At 36.9% G+C, this 22694-nt stretch overlaps 1 protein-coding gene across 1 annotated transcript; it reads right to left on the bottom strand.

Annotated features, from left to right (window-relative positions):
* Window positions 1-18341: 18341 nt before the first annotated feature.
* LOC143550280 (uncharacterized) lies at window positions 18342-22073 on the bottom strand. The gene is made up of 5 exons (XM_077040958.1): window positions 21907-22073; window positions 21654-21801; window positions 20098-20212; window positions 19425-19536; window positions 18342-19328 (listed from the first exon to the last, which is right to left on the bottom strand). The coding sequence occupies exons 1-5, from the start codon at window positions 21910-21912 to the stop codon at window positions 18519-18521; spliced, it is 1191 nt and encodes a 396-aa protein (XP_076897073.1). The 5' UTR covers window positions 21913-22073; the 3' UTR covers window positions 18342-18518.
* Between the last annotated feature and the right edge of the window lie 621 nt (window positions 22074-22694).

The following is a 22694-nucleotide window of genomic DNA, read 5'->3' as shown; positions in this document are numbered from 1 at the left end:
AACTGTATAATATTTACATGTATCAATTAACTATTCTATCTCATATCATATTTCTATCTTTTTCATAACCCACAACGAACTGGGGTCCGGGTGCAGCGCTCTTGGCAGCGGGGTCTAGGGGCGGCAGCCCCTAGCAGGGTCCAAGGGGCAGAGCCCCTGACTGGGTTCGAGCTGCCAGGTTAGCTTGAAAAAATTTTATTTCCATTAACTGTCGTAACACATTTTCCATTAAGATTTTGAATCATTGATTAATTTGCTAACTCAAAAGTTCAAGGGCCTAATTGTAATTAATTTATTCTTTTATAAGTCCGGGGACTGTTCTGTCATTTTATCAAAGTTCTAATTCGTTATTCAGTTCTTAACGAATGGGAGTTCATAGCGAATTAACTATTATAACGAATCTGGCCTTGTAACGAATTAGACCTCATAACGAACTGGTCCTTATGACGAATTGGACCTTATAACGAACTTGTCCTTATGACGAATTGGACCTTATAACGAATCAGTTCATGTAGCGAATCAGTCCATGTAACGAATTGGACTTTTTAATTCGTTATCTCAGTTAACGAATGGTCATAGCGAAGTGGAAGTTAGTTCGTTATATTACCCTTAACGAATCTGAGCACGAACTAAGTCTAGTTTGTTATGCTCCCTTATACGAATCAGCTAACGAATCACCTATTAATTCGTTTGGCTCCGCTAGCGAACTAGGGTTAGGTCAGAGAATGTCAGAACATTCTCTGACATTTCCCTTAACCTCGTGCCACTTTCCGGTGCCGCCATTGCCGGAAAGCCGCCGGAAAAACACGAACTCACCGGAAAAAACGAGTTTTAACTCGTTTTTCACCGTTTTTTCGCCCCGTTCAATCCAGATCTGAGCTAGGGTGATCCCTAAGCTCATCATAGGTTCGGTTTATACCCGATTCCACCAGGATCTCGTGATTTAAACGGTTTAACGGTGTCGGCTCGTCGTTTCGCAACTATATCTAACGGGTTAAGCTCATATAATATTAAACTATCATTACCTCGGGTCGGTGCTCGGTTTCCTTCTTGATTTCGGCTAGGGATAAGGAAGAACTAGAGAGAAATCTTAAGTGTGTTTTTTTGGGTGGTGTATGGAATATGTGTGAATGTGGATTAAGTGATGATTAATGGTATTTATATTTAGGGGTCATGGGCTTAAGCCCATGGTCTTTCCTTCTTCTTTCATACCCCAAGTCCATAACCCATATCCATTTACCCAACACTAGCCCAACTCATACTCTATTTATCTAAACCGATAACGACCCACTATAAAATAGACAAAGTTTATTTTATTAATATAACCGAAAGTAGGATGTTACAGAAAACCATTCCAAAAATATATAGATACAAAGATTTGGATGAGGTGTGCACCAGGTAATATTTTTGAAGCAATCAAAGTAATGAATGGAGAAGGAAAAAAGTGTGTTGAAGAAATGAGATTTGGATCATTGTTAACAATGAATATTATAACCGTTCCCAGTCAATTGGCATATTGGTTTGTTATGAACTATGATCCTGACCTTAAATGAATTAAACATGGGAAACCATATTGTTAAGATAACACCACAAGTAGTTCATGAGGTTTTTGGAATACCAATAGGTGGAGAAACAGTGGTGGAAAAGAATAGACCAAAAGTAGGCTCAAGTGTTGGTACCGATATGTTCAGAAATCAATTCGACAATTCAAGGATAAGTATTCAAGGTAAGTGAAACCAGAACTTAATTGCAACAGAAAACTTGCTTTGTTTTTTATTTTTGCTTGGCCAGTTATGTATGGTTTATGTTATGAGATATTTTTAGTAGGCAAGGTTTTTTTAAGTTTATGTACATTGATTTCATTGAAGCAATAACATAGACATTACATAGATAAAGTTTTCACTAACAGTTTACATTAGCTTAGGTAGTTATAGGATAGCGTTTGGCTTCACGACGTTTTGTTGTCATGCCTTCGACTAAATGTGTTTTCAAAATGATTGATTGTTGTTTGCCGGCTTGCTTTATTTGATCTAATTGTGGATCATGCTTCCTAGCAACTGAAGTCTTTCAGCTAGTCTGTCCTGCAATGCATTGGTATGAGTGTTTTATTTTGTTGTTTTCTGTTTACCTTCAGTGGCCCAAAAAAATGTTACGTTTGTGGGGCGGGTTCAGTTCTTCGCCTCCTTTGCTAGCGGTGTTTCTTGTTCTGCACCTGCTGTTGGTTAAGCCCTTTTGTTGCATTCTTTTGTGGGTGTTGTTGTTGGTAGTTTTGTAACCGGTTGTTTGTTGCTGAGCGATGCGGCCGGTGCCTCTGTTATACGTGTGACAATTGCGGTGTTTGGTTTCCTGTTGATATCTTTGTGTTGTTGCAAGCGGAACTTTTTTCTAATTTGCTGGAATGGTTCTGGGAAGGTAGTGGCATCAGTGTAGCCTTCTTTTTGAATGAGATCATCGCAACTTTGACCTATGAGTGACGTCATCATGTCATCGAAAAAAGTTGTGGTTTTTCCAGACGCGTCCTCTATGGTTGCTGATACGTAGTACCTTTATATATGGAAGGTAGGTTTGTTAGAAAGTTTATGAGCCGTATTTGTTTATTAAAGATATACTGTATACCTTGATATGATGTTGGTGACGATTTCCTGATCTTCGCATATGTAGAAGTCCTTCTTTTCGCCGACTTGCTTTCCTTTGTCAGGTGTATCAACCTCTGTTTTGAATGCTCTATTTTTGCACAGGTTGCATGATTTGTAGTACCAGGTTTTGTTGTTAGCAACATTGATTTCCGTTATTGTTCCGATGCAGGTAACCTGTTTCCTCTATGCCAATTAAAAAATTGGGTAGTGTTACTTTTGTTTTAATCACTTGATTTTATATTATAAAACTGTTGCAAATAACGTACCGTTGTGTTTGTGTTGAACAGTTCCATTGCTTCAGTTATGGACAGTTTGGTTCTTGCTCCTGGGCCGGGTGGACGTATAGAGTTGTTGCGGTTGTGTGCCCTAGTTCCTTGTACCTGTAAGTGGTTAGAGTTGTATAACAACTGTATAAGAATATTTTATAATGATACCAAAAATTGTTATTAGCAAAGAATACCGATGATTATATATCAGTATGAATATCAGTGTATACACGGGTCTCAAGCTAGTTATGTGTGTGCGTGTGTGTGCGTGTGTGTGTGTATAATATATATACAATGCTTACCAAGTAGTAACCAGAAAGCCCGGAACCGAACCTACAAACGAACTTTTCCGTTAAAACAAACTTTTCTGGTATAGGAAATTCAAAATGGATCTGCATTCTTTTAGAGTGTTATGGATTATTTATTTGGTCACAAAGTTAATGATTTTTGTCGAGAAATTTGAAGTGGTGATTTTGGTATGATGTTTTATGAATCTTAACGAAAATAATCCGTTATAGTGCCAAAACTTCAAGAAAAATCATGAACTTAGGTTTCGAAATATAGAAAAATCTACAAATTTGGTATTTATAAATTTTGGAGTTGTTTTAATAACTGTTTTCGATTATATATACAAAATAAGCCTAAATTTGTAAAGCTACAGGAAAGTCCAGTATGGAACCACCATACCAAAGTGTTTCGTTAAGCTGATAAAGAAAACTGAAAGGCAAAGAATATGTGTTTCTAATTTAAATTATGTAAAGACAACTTAAAACACCAAGGCACATGGCGACACCTACCATAATAAACATAAATATTATCTAAATAGTCTAAGTGATATCCTTACATATATTCGACCACAACTTTAACTAATACTTTGATTGACAAAAACTTTAATAAACGACCAGAGTAATCCCGAAAGCTCGGTACGGGACCACTAAGAAGAGATTTTTCGTTTAACCGATTTTTTTCGGTATGTAAGTGTGGTTCAGACACATCCCAACCAGCACCAAATCGAAGATTTTCATTATCTAAACCGAAAGGCTGGTCCTGAACCAACAACCACAAATTTTTCATTTAGCTAAACATTTTCCTTCAACCAGGTTAACCGGTAGTGTGGTACAAAATAAGCCCGATACCGAACCATCAAAACCGTGTTTTTTTCGGTATACAAACCTCTAAATAGACCTAAAGTACTATAAAATAAATACAACAATCCCTAAAATGTAAACTATCTGATAACGAAAAATGGCGAACATAACACGAAGTGAGCGTACCAGTTGATTAATTGTGTCAGTTCTGGGATAGGAGGATTTATGAAGATTGTGGTGGAAGGAGTTGAGTTGAGCTGTTTGGGTTAATGAAACTGATCATTCTTTATGAATAATGTAGTTTGATGTTTTAAAGTTGAAAGTAAGCACTTAAGCAGTTTTCTTTGTTTGATTTTTTAGGATACTTACGGGATAGTTGCTGCACTTTTGTTGATGTTACTGCGATGATGACGGGTGGTTCTTCAGATGCTATCGAGCAATTTCGGGCCATAATGTCACAAGGATTGAGTTGTCACTGGTAAAAAGTAAAGGGTTGTTAGCTTTGGTGTGGAATTTATATTTGTAGTACTAAGCTTAGTTAATTACCTGTCATTGTTTATAGTCAGCAACGTTTTGACATTGTCTTCGTTGTCTGGTATATTTGACACGTGTACAAGACATCCTATAAGTTATATGGCCGATTGTGTTAGTGTATTGTTGTTGTTTAGTATTAAGCATTGATTTGCTTTTAGTTAAAAACGGGTAGGATATTAAACTAATTGTAGTTTCGATAAGTTTTGATTGAGATATATATGATATTAGGTGATACCTATCAAATTACAGAAATTTCAACACTTGTGGAGAAATTTAGTAACTTGACTGGTAATGAGTACCCGATATCCAATGAGTAAGTGATATAGTTTTACAATCGAGTATGCGACTAAGGTTATCAAAACTCGTTCATTACCGATACGTCGATACCCGGCCCATTGTAAACAATAAACCCATAATGGGTTTTGATAAATTTCAGTCTACACATTTGGAACCAAAACCAAATGTTCTTTTACTTCTTTTAAACCTGCCATGTGGTACCTGCTAGTAGGTTGTGGTTGTTTACACGGGTAAGAAGCATGTTGTGTGGCATGAAGTTAAAGTGGTAGTTTGGAATGTCTTCTTTCTTTATCTGAACTGCTGATGTGTATTTGGCCAGTCTAATTGACGCCTCATGGTTAAATGTCCTCATAGTGTATCGATTTCCGGTGCAGATGTAGTTTTGTATGCGATAGCATCGACCAATGTGAAGTGAGTTGATGAGGAAGTCCATGTTTTGAGCAGCTGCTACAGCTTCAATGGCGTCACCCTGGAACCGATTTTAAACATAGAAATTTGTCATTAGCAAATGAGTTTTGTTCCTACTAAGAAGTTCGTAAATAATTTGTCTTACGTTTATATCTGCTAGTTGGAAACATGTTTCTGGCCGCTTGAATGGCTGCCATGTGTTGAGTATTCTTATCTCAAGCGGTGCACCATTGCTTTTGTTATGGATGTCTCGTATTTTCTGGATCCTCATGTTTTCGTGGAGTGCTTATCAATCTTCTACTGCATGTAAACAACAAATATCATATGGTTTTATTAAATATAACGATTATTATGAATGTTTTTGTAATTAAGGAGAAATGTAAGTTTAAAAAATAAGGCATGATTTACAGTAGTGTGTTGTTTTAGAAGTTTGCTATTACCTAGGTTCTATTGATTTCATCAAGGAAATCATAGTATACCATATTTTTCGTTTCGTTGTTGTTTTTGTTTTCTTGGGGTTTTATTAGTATATTTAGTGCATCGGGTGATGTTGCACTTAAGAGTGCGACGTATAATTAGCCATGGCTAAAAACGGGTTGTGGTAGGTAGATACCGATTTTGTTTAACGATTGACCTTGTCTTTTGTTAATACTCATTGCATAGCATAGCTTGATTGGAAACTGTTTTCTTTTGAAGATGAATGGTTTTTCTTTGTCGTTGTGGGAAATACAGATTTTGGGTATATAAAGTTTGTGGCCTATTTATGTGCCCGTTATTACTCGAGCTTCGATCAATCTAGGTAGGAGCTGAGTTATCATACGTCGGGTTCCGTTGCATAATCCTTTTTTTTGTTGATGTTTCTTAACAGAATTATGGGAGCGTTAACTTTCAGTTTTAATTCATGTGGTGGGAATCCGGAAATGTTAAGTGTAGTAAGATTCTCGGTTGGGTATAATGTTTCAAGATCTGTATAGTTTTTGGTGTGGAACTGCCAGATCAGTGTTGTGGTACGTGGTTGGTGTGCCTGGTAACATATTTAGAATGACATCATTGATCAAGTCAACTGTATGAATTTTGGGGCAAACTATTGCTTTTTATGCAAGATCTGAAGGGGTCGGTGATTTAAGGGTATGATCGTCGTATATGAATCATACAAGTTTCAGAACAGAGTCTTTCTCATATGGGATGATGTATCTTTCTGTGATGTGAAAGCTATTTGAATCATCATTCTTTTCATCGTCTGGAAAGCCACATAAGCCGTTGCCTATGTCTGACAACCAATTTGAGAGATCTGTGATTTCATTTGCTTTGTCTGGGCTGATGTTCGGAAGGAGAACACATATGTTTTGGGTAAGCCTAAAATACTTGAATTTGCACCATAAATATGATCGAGGCAAGGAAGACTATATGATTTCTGACTTTGAAGCGTTTCATTTAACAATAGGAGGGGCATGTCTAAAATCACTGCCTAAAAGTATTGACTTTCCACCGAATGGATCTTTGTTGTTATTAAGTATATCTTTTAGCGTCCTATCTAGTGCTTCAAAGCACTTATATTACTCATAGGTGCTTCGTCCCATATGATCAGCGTTGTTTCCACTAAAAGTTGAGACAATTGAGTGTTTTTGCTGATATTGCAATTCGATTCATTAGTTAGGTCGATTGGTATTTTGAATCATGAATGTGTCGTCCGACCAGATGGGAGAAGTAATGAGGCAATACCGGATGCTGCAACTGAGGCAATACCGGATGCTGCAACTGGTTAATACAAGAACTTCTTTCCGGTACCTCCATGTCCATACAAAAATGCTAGTACTTGATTGTTTGCCTTTAAAGATGTAGTTACGTAGTCATAGACCTCTCGTTGTTGTGGGTGCAAACTTTGTATGTAGAAAATGTGTTGTTGTGCAAGCTCTTCTCGATCATAATTCTTTTCTTCCATAAGTAGCATGTTTTGTAGACTACAAATTAATTTTTCATTGGACATAGGAAGACCATACTTCTTAAGAGATGAGTCAGTCGCGTATGAATTTAATATAAATTCAAGCTCATACAAGACGTATTGGCGCAATGTTTCTTCTGGAACACAATCATGTGTTTCAACAGCAAAGGTTTCGATGTTTCTAGTGAAGTCTTCGGCCATTGACGTCCATTGATTCTCCCACAATCTAACCGGACTCGACACCTCACAGTGAAGTAATATGTGGGCAAAAAGCATGCGTAGTTCTTTAGGTGTCGACCATGACCTAGCTTCATCAAAAGCGAGCAACCATTCATTGTCATCCACAAGCAAGCCCAATTTCTCACATGCTGCTCTATAAGTGTTGTGTATGGTTCCGTTGGCGGTTCGTACATCGGTAAAGGATGTACATCCAACTTTGTGATTCAGTAGCATGCGAAGGTAGAAAGTTTCACCACAAGAAGGATGTATGCATACAAGTCTGCCAATGGTTGTTACTGATTTGTCTAAGCGCCGTATCTAACATTTCCCATTTTCATACCATCTAAATTCATATAGATAATCGATGTACCAAATATGACAGCCACTGGTATTGTGTTCATTATTCGCAAACCATTATGTTAGTGCAGTGCGCCTGGCTTACGGGTAGTTGACAATATTTTCTAGCTGTTGTTGGTCTCTGAAATTGATAATCTGCATGTTTTCGAGGTGCACAACTAATGTATGAATTGCGGGGTATCTATGGTGTATAGCGAAATTTAGTATTCTCCAGGAAGCTTCATGAGGGCATATATACCTACCATCAACAAAGCTATCTATTTCGTTGACGTTAGATGGCGTGGAACTCTGTGTGGGCTGAGCATATGGGTCACTTTGAGTTACTTTAAAGCGAACACAGTCGATACCTTTAGTTATATATTTGAATAAGTATTTAATCAACATGGTGCTTTAAAATACAAGCAAAGTTGTTTGTTGTAAGGGACAACATAAGCGTTATCAAGATCAACACCATTTTTTTACGCAAAACCCATTGACAGGCCTCTTATAGTGTACATATCCGTTCTTGTCAAATATGGTTCTAGGCTGATAACGCTTTGGGAAGCTTTTAGAACATGTACCCCCTTTCATACATACTGCGTTAGGTTTTGCTAACCCACAAGGCCCATGCATCATTGACTCTGTAACAATTTTGTATAACTCAGGTTCAGTGTTAGGATCTGGTACAACTACGGAAATGTGATGATCAAGATCCTCGGGCAAAATAATCTTATCCGCTAGGGAAACTAAATAAGCATGTGGCAGTGTGGCAAGCCTCGTTTCTGAAACTCAATCGTGTATAGATCTGAAGGAGAACACTCTTATGAATGTGAGTTTGCGGTGTAACGCACATATATTATCGTCTCAGATAAGAAGGTAAATTAGATGACAGAATCTTAACAGCAATTACTGCACCAAACGGTTGTGTACGTTTGAGATACAAATGGAAGGCCTCAAACTTTAACTAGAAGATTCTGCAAATAATGCAGGTCGGTCTTGCGGCTTCAGATGCGGAAACTGATTCATGAAGCGAACAATTTCCGGCCACTTGACGCTGCAGGTAAAGGTTATGAAATACTGTGGATTTCCGTACACACGACATATCGCAAACGCATCGTGGTAGTGTTTGTACATATATCTTAGACCACCGGTAAAAGATGACGGTAATATTACACGTTTGCCGACACTATACCCCTTGGTGTCTCCTTTAGCCATAGCATCATATACTCCTTGAAAAAACTCGCTTCTAAAAAAATTCTAATTTTAGCGGATGTAATCTAGTTGGCTTAGCTCAATACATATATAAGCATCTACCAAATACTGCTGACAAAGACGACCGCTTCTCAAAATTACTGAATAGTAAGAATGCCTATTGTGTATGATAGCTATAGTACATGTTCATTATCAGGTTCTTATTTGTAGTATCACCATTACATGTAAGACGCATTTCAGGAGACCAGCCATGTTCACCGTAAATGAACAATAGTGGATACTGTAACGGCATGTACAAACTGTTTAGCTTATTTATACGCTGTGGATGACTATCTCTTTGGTGTACAACAATATCAAAATCGTCAGCACCCATTACGATTTCATGTACAATTGCTCCTATAGTTTTAGGTGCAGGCTTATCGTATGACGGTTGCGTAACAGAATTGTAAAGGCATACATGAAAATCAGGAACGTTGTTCGAAGAACAAAGATACCGAACAGTACGAAACAACTTCACTAATTCATTGTGATAATACAAAATGCGAACTATGGATCGTATTATGTGCTCCTTTAGGTCACCGTCTTCGCGTTGATTAAATTGCCGCAGTCTGTTACGTGTCTCATTGGCGGTATCGTACACATACATCTTCAAAAACTTGGAGGCTAATCATTATCCAGACACATACTGCCAAGCCAATGGGAAATTTGACCCCGCACCCTGAAGACATATGGGGCCGAACCGCTATTTACTGAACGGTCAACCTTCGCACCAAATGAAGTCATTGAAAACATTGAGTTGTAGGCGCATACGTTTTCAAGATAATCTTGTTGCGCAATAAGGTTTTTCATTTGTAGGCGAGCCAGAACGAAGGGGTAAACGAACACGGCCACCTTTACGACACTGACTATACCTAGGCCTTCTACTAAACGGGCCCGAACTAAGTCTTTCAACATTCCAGAAAATAGCACCACAAAAGTCACATGACAAAGTACAGTCTCCCAGATCGTTAAAGGACGAACTGACTGAAGTCGACCCGGATAAAGAAACGCAAGGGTTAGACGGATTACGCAGATTGTTACGTGCATAAGTAAACAAAGACGAAGTGAGGCTGACTGCACCCAAACACAAAAAGTAGACGTAAAAACGTTGAACCACATACGCTCATTGCATCGTGTTAACACACAAAAATTAGACCGGATCATAAAGTATAAAAAAAATAACTAAGCCAACTTAACATCTATACGTTGCGAAGGGGCTGTTAAACGGGAAAATAGACATAACGTTCAACCACACACATGCATTGTAGCGTGTTAACTCGTTAAATTCAAGCTTAAACGTTAAACAAAAAAAGGTAAAAGATGAAAAATATAAGGCACCAAAGTTGAAAGTGGAAAAATGTTGACAACTAAAACTAAAATGTGACATATTTGTACTATGAAAAAGTGTAGGGACCAAAAGTAAAAAAAATAAAAGTTATATTAAAAAAGAATATTACATTGTACACACTTGGATGCACAATGTACAAAAGATTAAAGCATAATTCTCTCACTTTATTATTATATAAATTTGTTAATTGCCATACGTGAATATGCATAAAAGAATACAAGTTATACGTAGAAAATTACAAGGAGGATGGGTGAATAGTTTTTCTTATCTTTTAATCCGATTTTAACGAGCTAATGACTTTGGTAAACTCTTTTCACTACGTATACTAATAAACACAAATAAGTAAATATTTATGGGTTAGAGATGACACAGCCGAATTTGTAGAGGTTCAAGTGATTGTTAACTAATTTACTCTGCGTCCTCTCCTCGATACTCAATCGAGAGTTTTCGTCACTAATCTTATCCCTGAATGGAAAGGATTACCAATACAAAAGTCTCACTCTTAAAAGGAAGTGGTCACATTCTTCATCAAGCACACCAAGTACTTAGCTTTGCAATTTCTTCTAATCTCACTATATCAAGATAGTGAGCCTTTACCTAATAACTAATTAACGCTATATTAAGATAGAGTTCCCAACCCAACCCGATACAAAACAACTTTATATCAAGATAGTGTGTTACCCTCACAAATCACCAACTAATGACGATTCCTCACTTATCAAAACATTAGAACAACTGCTATTGTTAACCATTCAGATTGCAGTTAAGATGGTTGGATAATATATCAAGATAGTGAGTCTTTACCTAATAACTAATTAACGCTATATTAAGATAGAGTTCCCAACCCAACCCGATACAAAACAACTTTATATCAAGATAGTGTGTTCCCCTCACAAATCACCAACTAATGACGATTCCTCACTTATCAAAACATTAGAACAACTGCTATTGTTAACCCTTCATATTACAGATAAAATGGTTGGATAATAGCTTAGAAAAGCTCTTTTGTTCGCTCTACACGTCTCATCTCATCTCTATATAACTGAAGCTTGATTAGACTTGAATAATGGAAAAGATTAACCTTGAGTAGGCGTGTTGCTGAGGCATTCAGATAACAAGCACATCCAAAAGCACGTAAATGATCATATGTAGAATGTCATAGATAAATGGCGGCAATGGGGAGTGGTAATTTAGAAGTTTGGTGTGCAAACTATTAGATATGTTGCTACTTGGAGTACTTCAACCAAATTTTCTTAAGGTAACGAAGCATATGTGAGGAGGGTAAGCCTGATCTCATTTAGTTGACGAATCATGCATTCTAATTTCCCATTTTGTTGGGAAGTTTGGGAGCATGAAAATAAGAATTGTAGCCATTTAGAGTTGGCTAGATTTTTGAAATTGCGATTGTCAAGCCTAGATCACACTGAAAATTTTTATATTTATTTGGAATTGTGTAAGAATAAATTTATGAAAGAGTTAAGTGGCATTTTCGTACCTGTGGTTTGTTCAATTAAGCAACTTTAGTACCGTTTTTGAATTTATTGCAACTGGCTACCTCAAGTTTCAAAAACATGCCATTTTGATACTTTTTTCTAACTTCGTTTATTTTGACCGTTAAGTCAGGGGTAAACTGGTAATTTCCCTTTATTTTTTTAATATTTTCTTTTCTTTCAATCTAATTCCCCCATTTGTTTTTACCTCATAACCTTAACATCACCCAGATAGTCAAATCATCGATCCTTCAAAGCCTTAATTACCACTGGATTAGCAGAAGTCCTTTGTTAACTCAGAGAACATACAGTCACATCCTAAACCAATAGTTCCAGCATTACAACTCAATTGTTTACATATTGGGGGGAAATCAGTTTGGGACTTGGGGGGTTTCAATAACTGTAGGTTTAACAACTCTGCAACAAGACTAAAATTAACATAAATCTTACAATTACAGTGTTGATTAGGAACGATTTGATTGTGATCTTCCTCTAAATTCGCAACGCCATGAGAATAGATCTAAGCTCCGTTATGTCTACGGTGCCCGCAAACGTTCAGTTCATGCTTGAACCTTTTGAAATCAAAGCCACACCTCGAGTTCAGATCATCTTCCACCAAATAGGTCTCTTCAAACTCCATTTATCCAGTTCGATTCGATTAAGTGTCCGAATTAGTTTACATGATATTGAAAATAAGAGATTAAATAAACGAATATGAAATAGATGAAGTGATGGATTCAACCGGAGAAGAGGACGACTTCTGTCGGAGCCCGTCGGAGTTAGACAACATCGATGAGCAGGGTTATGAAGGTAAAAAGAAATGGGGGAATTAGATTAAAAGAAAAGAAAATATTAAAAAAATAAAGAGAAATTACCATTTTATCCCTGATTTAACGGTCAAAATAGACGGAGTTAGAAAAAAGTATTAAAATGACATGTTTTTGAAACTTGAGGTGGCCAATTGCAATAAATTCAAAAACGGTACTAAAGTTGCGTAACTGAACAAACCACAGGTACAAAAATGACACTTAACTTTTTATAAAATTTAGCAAATTTTTCAAAGGTTTTCGATTTGAACTTATAAGGGATAAATTCAAGTATATTGGGTTTTGTCATCTACTAATACCATGTAATATTTAACGAGTGATATCACAAGTCACATTGAATAATATCAAAAGACAATAAAATTTGTGACACAAAAACCAAAAAGGGTAAACGTTCATTCTTGGAGAGTTGCATATATTTAAATTGCATTACAATATATTTAACATATATATATATATATATATATATATATATATGTGTGTGTGTGTTGACTAAAGTAAAAAGCTATAACCTAATTTTCATCTAATATAACGTTTGTTAGAGATGTGTATGGGTCGGTTTGGAGCGGTTTTGGATCAAACCTATAACCATAACCGATATATCGGTTAATTGATAACCATAACCATAACCATAACCATAACCGATCTATTAGGACGGTTTTGAAGGTTATCAAATCGTTTATGAGTCAGTTAACCGTGACCAAAACAATGTAACTAGGGCTAAAAGTTATATACTTTACTCATGTATAACGAAACATGATTTATAAACCACACTTTAATAGTTTTTATTTTAGTTTTCAATACATTTCTATTTATAAAAATAGTTTTAATAATGTATATATGAATTCTAACATTGGGCAAAGAATAACATGGAGAAGTGAATAATATGAGACAGAGTTTAACATGAACAACTTCAATTGACATAAAAAGTACTAGAGATAAGGAAAAAGAATGAGAAAGTGAAGAGTATGTTCTTTTTAATTTTTATAAATTCGTTTGACTTTATAAATCCGTTTATCATTTTGTAAATAACACATATAAATCCGTTTAGGATTTTTCAACAATACATATACCGATATACATTAGCTATTATAATTCATCTACAAGTACATATATCTCATTTCAGAGTCAAATAAATGGGGTGGTTCGGTTATGGCGGGTTTACAATTATCTTCAATCAAAACCGACTCGTATTTTGCGGTTTTCAAAAATCAATTAACCGACCCATCGGTTATGTCGGTTATTGGTTAAAATCGGTTAGGTTATGTCGGTTATAGTTTGATTAACGGTTATGGCGGTTATTTTGCTCACCCCTAACGTTTGTAGTAGTTAATAGACGTGCACAAAAAAACCGGTTCCGGACCCTAACTGATGGAACCGAACCAGAACCGGTTCCAATTCCTACCCGGTTGGCCCAAAACCCGGTTTGGGTATTTTTGTACCCGAAAATCGTACCCGGTTCTCATATTTGTATGTCCCCATCGGTTCCAACCCGGTTCCTAATTGTAACCAGTTCGGTTCCTACCCGAAAAAACCGGTTCCGGCGGGTTTTTTTTGAAAAGTCAAACACAGGTCAAACTAGCCGTTGGAACCGGTTCCAACGGTAATATAGCTGGTGGAACCGGTTTTTGAGACACAAAATAGCCGTTGTAACCGGTTTCAACGGTAATAGTGCCGTTGGAACCGGTTTTTGAGACAAATAATAGCCGTTGGAACCGGTTCCAACGGTAATATAGCCGTTGGAACCGGTTCTTGTAGCCCAAAAACTATATATAAGTTGTTTTCCATTACTTGTTTCACCACCAAACTCAAAAACAAACTAAAATACTACTCCTTTAGCAAACCCGTTCCGTTACCCGACCATCCAACTAAATATTATTATGGCACCCATCAAAAAAACTAACAAGAAGGCTAAGAAGAGTGTTTTTGTTGCCCCCGTTCCTGCTACGGAGGACCCAAGGGTTGTTACGGTAGTCAACCATAACCACAACGAAGACATATGGAAGAATTGGGATTTGATTGTGGATGACGAAGGTTATCAAAAGGCTCGTTGCAAACTATGTGGTTCACTATTAAAGCACGATTCCAACTCTACTTTGAGAAAGCACATCGAGAAGCCATATTGCAAGGCGTTGAAAGGGATTGGCGCGACCGATCAAATTGACTTGGGTAAAGATGGTACACTATTTCGTTACAACACGACTCAAGTTCAAGATAGAATGGCAATGTTCGTTATTAAACGAGGTTTGCCGTTTAACCACTTTGATGACCCGGATTTGACGTCGTTGATTCGAGAAACTCTACAACCGCGATACACACATGTAAGTCGTACTACATTAAGACGTCATTGTATCAGGTTGTGGGAGTGTGCTAAAAAAGAGTTAATCGAGTCTTTTCATTCTTTAGAAGCCATGGTTAGTTTAACTACCGATGTTTGGTCGGCACCACACGGGTTGCCCGAATCATACATATGTGTCACCGCTCATTGGGTTGATCCGGTGACATGGCAATTGATGAAACGCACCATCGCTTTTGAAAACTTCCCGTTCCCACATACCGCCGAAAAATTGTTTGAATTACTTGATGAAGTTATAACGACTTACAACTTGAGAAATAAAATATTTTCGATTTCGATTGACAACGCTTCAAACAATACTAAGGCGGCCGAAAAATTTATCATTAAATATTCACCACCTTGTTTCGGGGATTTTTTTCATGTTCGATGTGTTGCACATATCATCAACTTGGTTGTTCAAAAAGGTCTTGACAATGAAAACATTAGTGACGATTAAAATTCTTTAGACTTATGTTACAAGATGTCTTCAAAAGTGGTAAAAGAAGACATCTTGAATATAAGAACTATTGCAAGTCGGTTGAAAGAAAGTATTTGGGGCCGAATTGGGACGTTCCAACCCGTTGGAACTCAACTTGTCATATGCTAAAGTGTGCTTTTGCCCAACGCCAAACTTTACAAGCTTTTCATAACAATCTTGTTGAAGAACGCGAGGCCGATATGTTTCCGGAAAGTGTTTGGGTCCAAGTCGGTTATTTGTTGGAGTATCTTGACGTGTTCAAAGAGTCAACAACAAAATTATCGGGAGTCTATTACCCTACTAGTTGTTGGGTTTTGCAAGAATTATACTATATGTCTTGTGTTTTTAAAAGCTTTGCGGAGAAGAACAAACTCTTCAAGAATATTGTTGCGGTGATGAAGGAAAAGTTCATAAAATATTTTGAAAACTTACCGCCGGTCTTTACTTGTGCCGCCGCATTAAACCCTTATTGGAATATTAATGGGGTTGAGACAACGATTGAGGAAATATTCGACAACTTAGGTATGCACGAGATCGACCCGAAGTTGTCGACGGAAGCGAAGGAAAAGTTCAACAAAAACCTTCAAGACCTTTATGACCATTATTTTCAAATGTATGGTCCAAGCACGAGATCGTCTTTTGTGAAAAAAACAACAACTAGTAGGCTGTGCAATGACCCACTTATAAACTTGATGAATGGGATTCGTGAATCGGCATCTAAGAGGCAAAGAGGAAACACACCAACTAGCGAACTTGGTCGATATAGTGGAGCAAACTATGTTGAGGGCGCAACGGTCGACGAAATTCGCAATATTGATTTGTTGGCTTGGTGGAAAGGTAAACAAAACGAATTTCCCATTCTATCCGCCATGGCTCGTGATTTGCTTGCCGTACAAGCCTCAACGGTTGCTTCCGAATCGGTTTTTTCTCTTAGTGGGAGGATGTTATCTATGCGAAGAACAAAATTAACTCCCGAGTCTCTAGAGGTTTGCATTTGCCTAAAGGACCATTTGGATGCGGTGGATCGTGTACAACACAAGGCGAACTTTGAAGACGAAATACCAATAGAGCGTCATATTCATGATGAGGAGGCGGAGGACGGGGTTTCTTCCAATAACGAAGACGAGGGTGAAGACGAGAATGAAAACGAAGAAGAGTTGTAATTTGTGTTTTTTATTTGTTTTAGTAAAATTATTTGTAACTTGTTCAACTAATATTTAGTTTTGATTTGTTTAATTATAATTACGTTTGTTACTCATGATTAATTTTTTGTTACTTTTTTAATAACGACGAACATTTTATTTATTTAAACAATAACTATTACAAACATTATTAAAACATAAACGATAAAACATAACAACTAAAACTTAAAAAACAAAGTCCGTCGTTTTAATTCGGGAATACTTATTTTTGTGTTGTAGAGCCGGACGATTCTCCCACTTCCGCTTTTTTAGCATCCAAACTTCTTTTCTCTCGACAATACTTATTCGTATGTTTTCGTAATGTCGAGTTGGACCCTGCTTTAAGAAACTTCGAGCAATATTTGCAACGTGCCATCTCATGTGAGTCGGTCATTAGACACAAATCGTAATGAACCCAAACATCGGGGCATCTTGTTGTTTCGATCACCATAACAACGTCGTCATTAGTTGACATTTGTTGTCGGTTTAAGCTTAATTGTGTTTTGGAGTGTGTTTTATAGTTTTGGAAGTGGTTTAACAAGTACACACTCATACATTAATATTTATAGAATGAAAATTAGCTAAATATAGTAATAAAACCGGTTCCAATGGTCAAAAACGGCTATATAGCCGTTGAAACCGGTTTCTAACGGCTATAATGTTTGAATTTCAAAAAAAACCGGTGGAACCGGTTTTTAAGTAATAACCGGTCCCGGTTCCAACCCTACCCGGTTCCTAAAAGTTTGCATTTCTGGTCATCGGTTCGGGTCAGGAACCGAACCGGTTCCTGACTGGAACCGGTGTCATTTTCTACCCGGTGTAAAAAAACCGGTTCCGAACCGATTCGGGTTTTCAAGGTAAACCCGTTTTGTGCACGTCTAGTAGTTAAATCATATTAAATAACAAGTATAGGATCGGAATCAAAGTACAGTTTTATAATACTTTATTTACATTTGACTTTTGGATTATTATATTTTACTAACATTTATTTTTAGAGCATAGAACAAATACTTATAATTTTGGAGAAAAGATAGCCATTAAAAAAATAGGAGGAAAACTATAAACATAAAACTAAAAAAAATAAATATTTCTAAACCCTAAACCCAAACATAAAATAAATCCAAAACCCGGATCTACATAATACAAAATAACAAGCTGAACTTCTGATCGAGGCAGAAGCTCAAACAACAAAGAACAATTTTACACACAAAACAGTTGAGAATCCAAGCCCGAGACAAAAGAATCATAGGACAACACTATGTTACAAACACTAGTTCATTGCTGCATGAACATGGACATCCAAACCACCTACTGCAAAGGGATTATTAAAAAAGATAAATCCAGTTGCATCTCTCAAATGCTAAGAAATTTGATAAACTGAAGCATTACGGTGTACACCCGCCGCCTAATGATTGGTGGTATGAATGTCCTCAGAGCTAGCACTGCTGCTTGTTGCAAGAGGAGACTCTGAAGCACTTATGGTTCGGGTTTTAGCTGACTCTGGTCTCACACTATACACCGATGAAGCAGGAACTTTTGTGATTGATGCACGCATATTGCCGGGCATGCTTCGCCTAATATCCTGTATATAAGCATTGTTCATTTTCATATATGAATTCGATCTTATGTTGTAGAAGCATAAATATACAGACAAATTTGCATGTGATAAAAAGGAAATAGATAGAAGACTCATACCAAATGTCTCAAAGCCATATCGAACGATTTCTTAGACAATGACCTTCCAAATCCTGAGTTGTTTTGGGACACCGACAACTTCCCAGATGCATTATCCTGATCAGACTCGCGCTCTTCCCTTGGTGGATCCAGCTTTCTCATGTTCACAACCCTCTCAACCATTTGGGTCCCCATCAAAACCGGGTTTACATCATCGTCCCCATTCGAATAACCACGTCCTCTCGTCATCCCAGATTTCACACCACCACTGGATGCGTTTGATGATCGTAGTGTTGGTGTTGAAGATCTTGATGCTGACTTGGCAGGAGCAGTTACAGATGGTCGTTGAGTTGGGGTTGAGGATCTTGATGCTGACTTGGCTGAAGTGGTTACAGAGGGCCGTTGAGTAGGAGTTGAAGATCTTGATGCTGACTTGGGAGAAGCCGTTACAGTTGCAGATGGTCGTTGAGTTGGAGTTGAAGACCTTGTTGCTGACTTGGCAGAAGAAGGTCGTTGAGTAGGGGTTGAAGATCTTGATGCTGACTTCGAGGAAGCAGTTACGGAGGCCTGTTGATTTGGTGTTGAAGATCTTGATGCTGACTTGGCAGAAAACAGTTACAGGGGGCCGCTGAGTCGGGGTTGAAGATCTTGATGCTGACTTGGCAGAAACAGTTACAGAGGGCCGTTGAGTTGGGGTTGAAGATCTTGATGCTGACTTGACATTGGCAGAAGCAGTTACAGAAGGTCGTTGAATTGGGGTTGAAGATCTTGATGCTGACTTGACAGATGCAGTTACAGAGGGTCGTTGAATAGGGGTTGATGATCTCGATGCTGACTTGACAAGTATGGGTGGTCGGGGTGTTGGGGTTGTGGACCTTTTTATCGGGCCCGCTGGCTTTGTTGGTCGCATTAATGGAGCCTTTCTTGATGGCGATGGTCGCCTGATGGTACTAGCAGGTTTAACACCATTGGAGGATGATACACTGGTTGTTGAAGTAACATCTGTAGTGGGGTTTCCTAGCTACATGGATGACATAAAGATTGTTACTAAAACAATATGTGGTGTTTGAAACATTAACATACATTAAAAAATATATATATATAATCAGAGGCTTACTTTAGACTCTAGAGAAATAGATTGACCATTAGATATCAGAGTCTGATCAGTAAGAGTTATCTGCTCTTCGATTTCCAACGAGGGTACCGGGTGACGTGGTGGGGAAAGGAGCCTGAGTTCAAAACATATTGTTTATTCACTTTTCAATATCGTTATTGTATTAGTATTTGTAAAACAATATACATTAGGCACATTAATTTATGAAAAACTATTTGATTTGGTCAAATGTCTAAACCCTTCAATAAAGGTAAACTTTAAAGTAATGCAGATAACAAAAACAATATAATAAATGATTTGTGATGATCAAACTGCTATAAGTATAATAGTTCCCATGTTTAGTTGGCACCTGCGTATGAGCATAGAACTCTTTTTGGACCTAAATGGAGTACACACAATGACACAAATATTACAAACTTCTATTTGATGAGCAAAGCTTACATGATAACAGTACATGTTACTAACTTTGTGTGGTCCATTTCTGAAAAGAACTGGACAGCATATGGGTCATGACAAAAGTAATCATTTGTTTTTCCAGAGCAACAATGGCTATTTCCAGAGAGCCTAGGTCTGCATATCATGCATGAAAGGTGGTACCTTTCACTGGATTTAGTCATTTCAACTCTGGAAAAAAGGGATGCCCTTACAAATTTATGAAAGAAGCTACAAGGCTTACCAATCATAGTCCGTGATGTTGTTCATGGAATTCAATAAGTCCTCAGCAGCACCAGAATCTTGACCATGTATTATTGATTTCGTTTCAGGCTTCAATTGGTACTCAGATGCAGAGTCTGCACATATATTATTAAACTGTCAATGTCATTTTAACAGAAAAGCATTTATGCTACCAGACAACCTCAAAGTGTATCTAAATAACTAAATTGATGAAATTTATAAAAACTATATACATTTGGCAGTGTTAAACGATTACACACCTCTGTACAAAGTATAACTCAATTAAAAGGTCACGTTTCGTTTCCATGTGGCTTCTTTTGATCGGAATAGTCTTTATAGAGACGTGCCCACGGTTAACCGGTTATAGTTAAAAACAAATTGGTCAAATTGCTGGTTAGGTGAATAAGTGAGTCAAAGTTACAATTTAAGAGGTGTTCCCTTATTTATAACAAATGTACGCATCAGTGAAACATACGATACAATAAAGATAGTACAATCTAATAAAAATGGTAATTGAAACGAGGATTATGTGGGGCGTCCGACCCACATTTTGCTTAGGATTCCCTAGTAACGATCAAGATGGTGATCACTGATTGCTAAAGTGGGTCATTCTTTATATGCTGTACCCTTGTTACTTGTACCATTTAATGGTCCCACTACAACTAAGAAAGGTTGAGGATAAACACAGGCATAACTCCACTTACTACTTCTCAAGCATATTCTTATTGGTACTTAAGTTCAAAAGCCATCAAGTTTAACTTTTGATAAAAGTGGTTTAGTGTTTTAATTAAAAAAAAAACAATATGGTTTATAGACTTGTTAAAACCTTTGATACCTGCATGAAACTTTTTAGCATAAAAGCATAATTGGATTAATGTTACAATTCAGTTTCACATGAATTTAAATAATCTCACATTCAAAAAGGTTCTCTTTTGGTTTTTGAAACTTATACACAGTATTTTACAAATTTGATTTAACGTTGATTCATTAACTTAAAACTATCACAGCCTAAATCACACCAATCTTTTTGCAGGGAGGTAGGGAACTCCAGCATATTTCTTGCTTTTGTCACTCAGACAATGCTTAATAGTGAAGCTGGAACTAGGGATACAGTACAGCTGAAGAAACCACAAAGTTTGATTTAAAGATATGGTAGAATTATATACTTCTAGTTTATTACTTTTGTAGGGGTGATATCCGATACAAATAAAATTAACATATTAAACATACAAATAACTAAAGTAATTACAGTTTTAAACTACATGTCTACAGTAATTATATTATAAAAAATAATATAGTGTAATAATAATTACTCTAGTTATATCTACAGTTGTCACGATAAAAGTCATTTGTATTTGATCCAAACCCTACTTTCGTATATGTTAACACGGACAAATCTACAATATAATTAAACTTTTTTTTTAAAGAAGTAGCAGCTAATATTCATTTTTTCTCACGAATCTAATTCGATAAATTCAGGAACAAATACGGAGTGGAGACGGACTAAACCTAGCAATCAGATGCAGCATAAAAGGAACAATATATAAAATGAATTACCGAATGCAAGTTGAATCTGATTTGATTTGTGAAGAAGATCGAGATTCAAACTAACTCCGTTAAAATCGACAAAGGATAGTTCGTCGGTGTTGTTCTTCTCCTTTAACTCTCCGGAGGTCATGTCCTCTTGTCTAAACTCAACAGACGCCTGCAAAACCTCAATCTATTATTAACTAAATCTGAGTTTTTCTAATGTTAAATTAAATAATAAAAAGCAGGTGAAAGAAAGAGAGTGATTGAAGGAAGAACTTACAGCCATTGAATGAATAAATTAAGTATGCGGCGAAGAATCTGAGTTCAATTTGGGGAAGGAAGATCTTGAGAGATGGAGCTGAGTTGAACAACACGGAGAATTTGATTATTACTAGTATTATTTTTTTAAGATTGGATTTCTTTTCTTTTCTTTTCTCTCACATAGAATACAAGTGTTTGAGGTCATGTGGAGCGGGGTTAATTATACATATATATGCTCTGTCTGTCCACGTGACAGACAGGAGAGGAGAGAGGGAAGACGCCATATTTTGAATTCAATTTGCTGGATATTGATTCGCTCTATCTCGGATTACGTTTTAAATTACGAAATTCATTTTTATTTAATCCTAATCCTAAACTCATTAATTAATATAACAGCCTCGGTAACAAAACCCGCTCCCTAGACTTGCGAGTCGAAAACAATTGAGCCGGTATCGATTTGGTTCGTACCAGAAATCAGGACCGGCCTAAGGGTCTGGCAGGGTAGTCGATGGTCATATGCCCAAAATTTTTATTAAAAAAAGATATATGTATTTTTATGAAAAAAAAAATATATGTATAATCAATGTTTCAACACAATTACGTAACCACTAGCTTGGTCTAGTGGTAAAGAGATATGACAACTAACCAACAGATTGTGGGTTAGTCTTATTTGATACGTTTTTAAGTTTATTTTTGTACAAAAGTTTTTTATATAACTCAAATCATAACCAAGTAAGAGCATTCTCATCCCATTCTGTATAATTATGTGTAACGATTCCGACGAAACCAGGTATACCCTAACCGGTA

Source organism: Bidens hawaiensis, unplaced genomic scaffold (genome assembly GCF_021521415.1).
Source record: "Bidens hawaiensis isolate Kalapana, Puna unplaced genomic scaffold, B.hawaiensis_p1.1 tig00015979_1, whole genome shotgun sequence".
Classification (NCBI taxonomy): domain Eukaryota; kingdom Viridiplantae; phylum Streptophyta; class Magnoliopsida; order Asterales; family Asteraceae; genus Bidens; species Bidens hawaiensis.
The sequence above is the reverse complement of the archived record's forward strand: the minus strand, read 5'-3'. Positions and strand labels throughout refer to the sequence as shown.

Bases quoted from the DNA above. Each gene is read 5' to 3' on its own strand.
- LOC143550280 (XM_077040958.1), bottom strand. The intron at 20,213-21,653 runs GTAATTCATTTT...ATATATGTGCAG, and splicing joins TCAGATTCAACTTGCATTCG to ACTCTGCATCTGAGTACCAA. The intron at 19,329-19,424 runs GTAAGCCTCTGA...TCATCCATGTAG, and splicing joins CTATTTCTCTAGAGTCTAAA to CTAGGAAACCCCACTACAGA.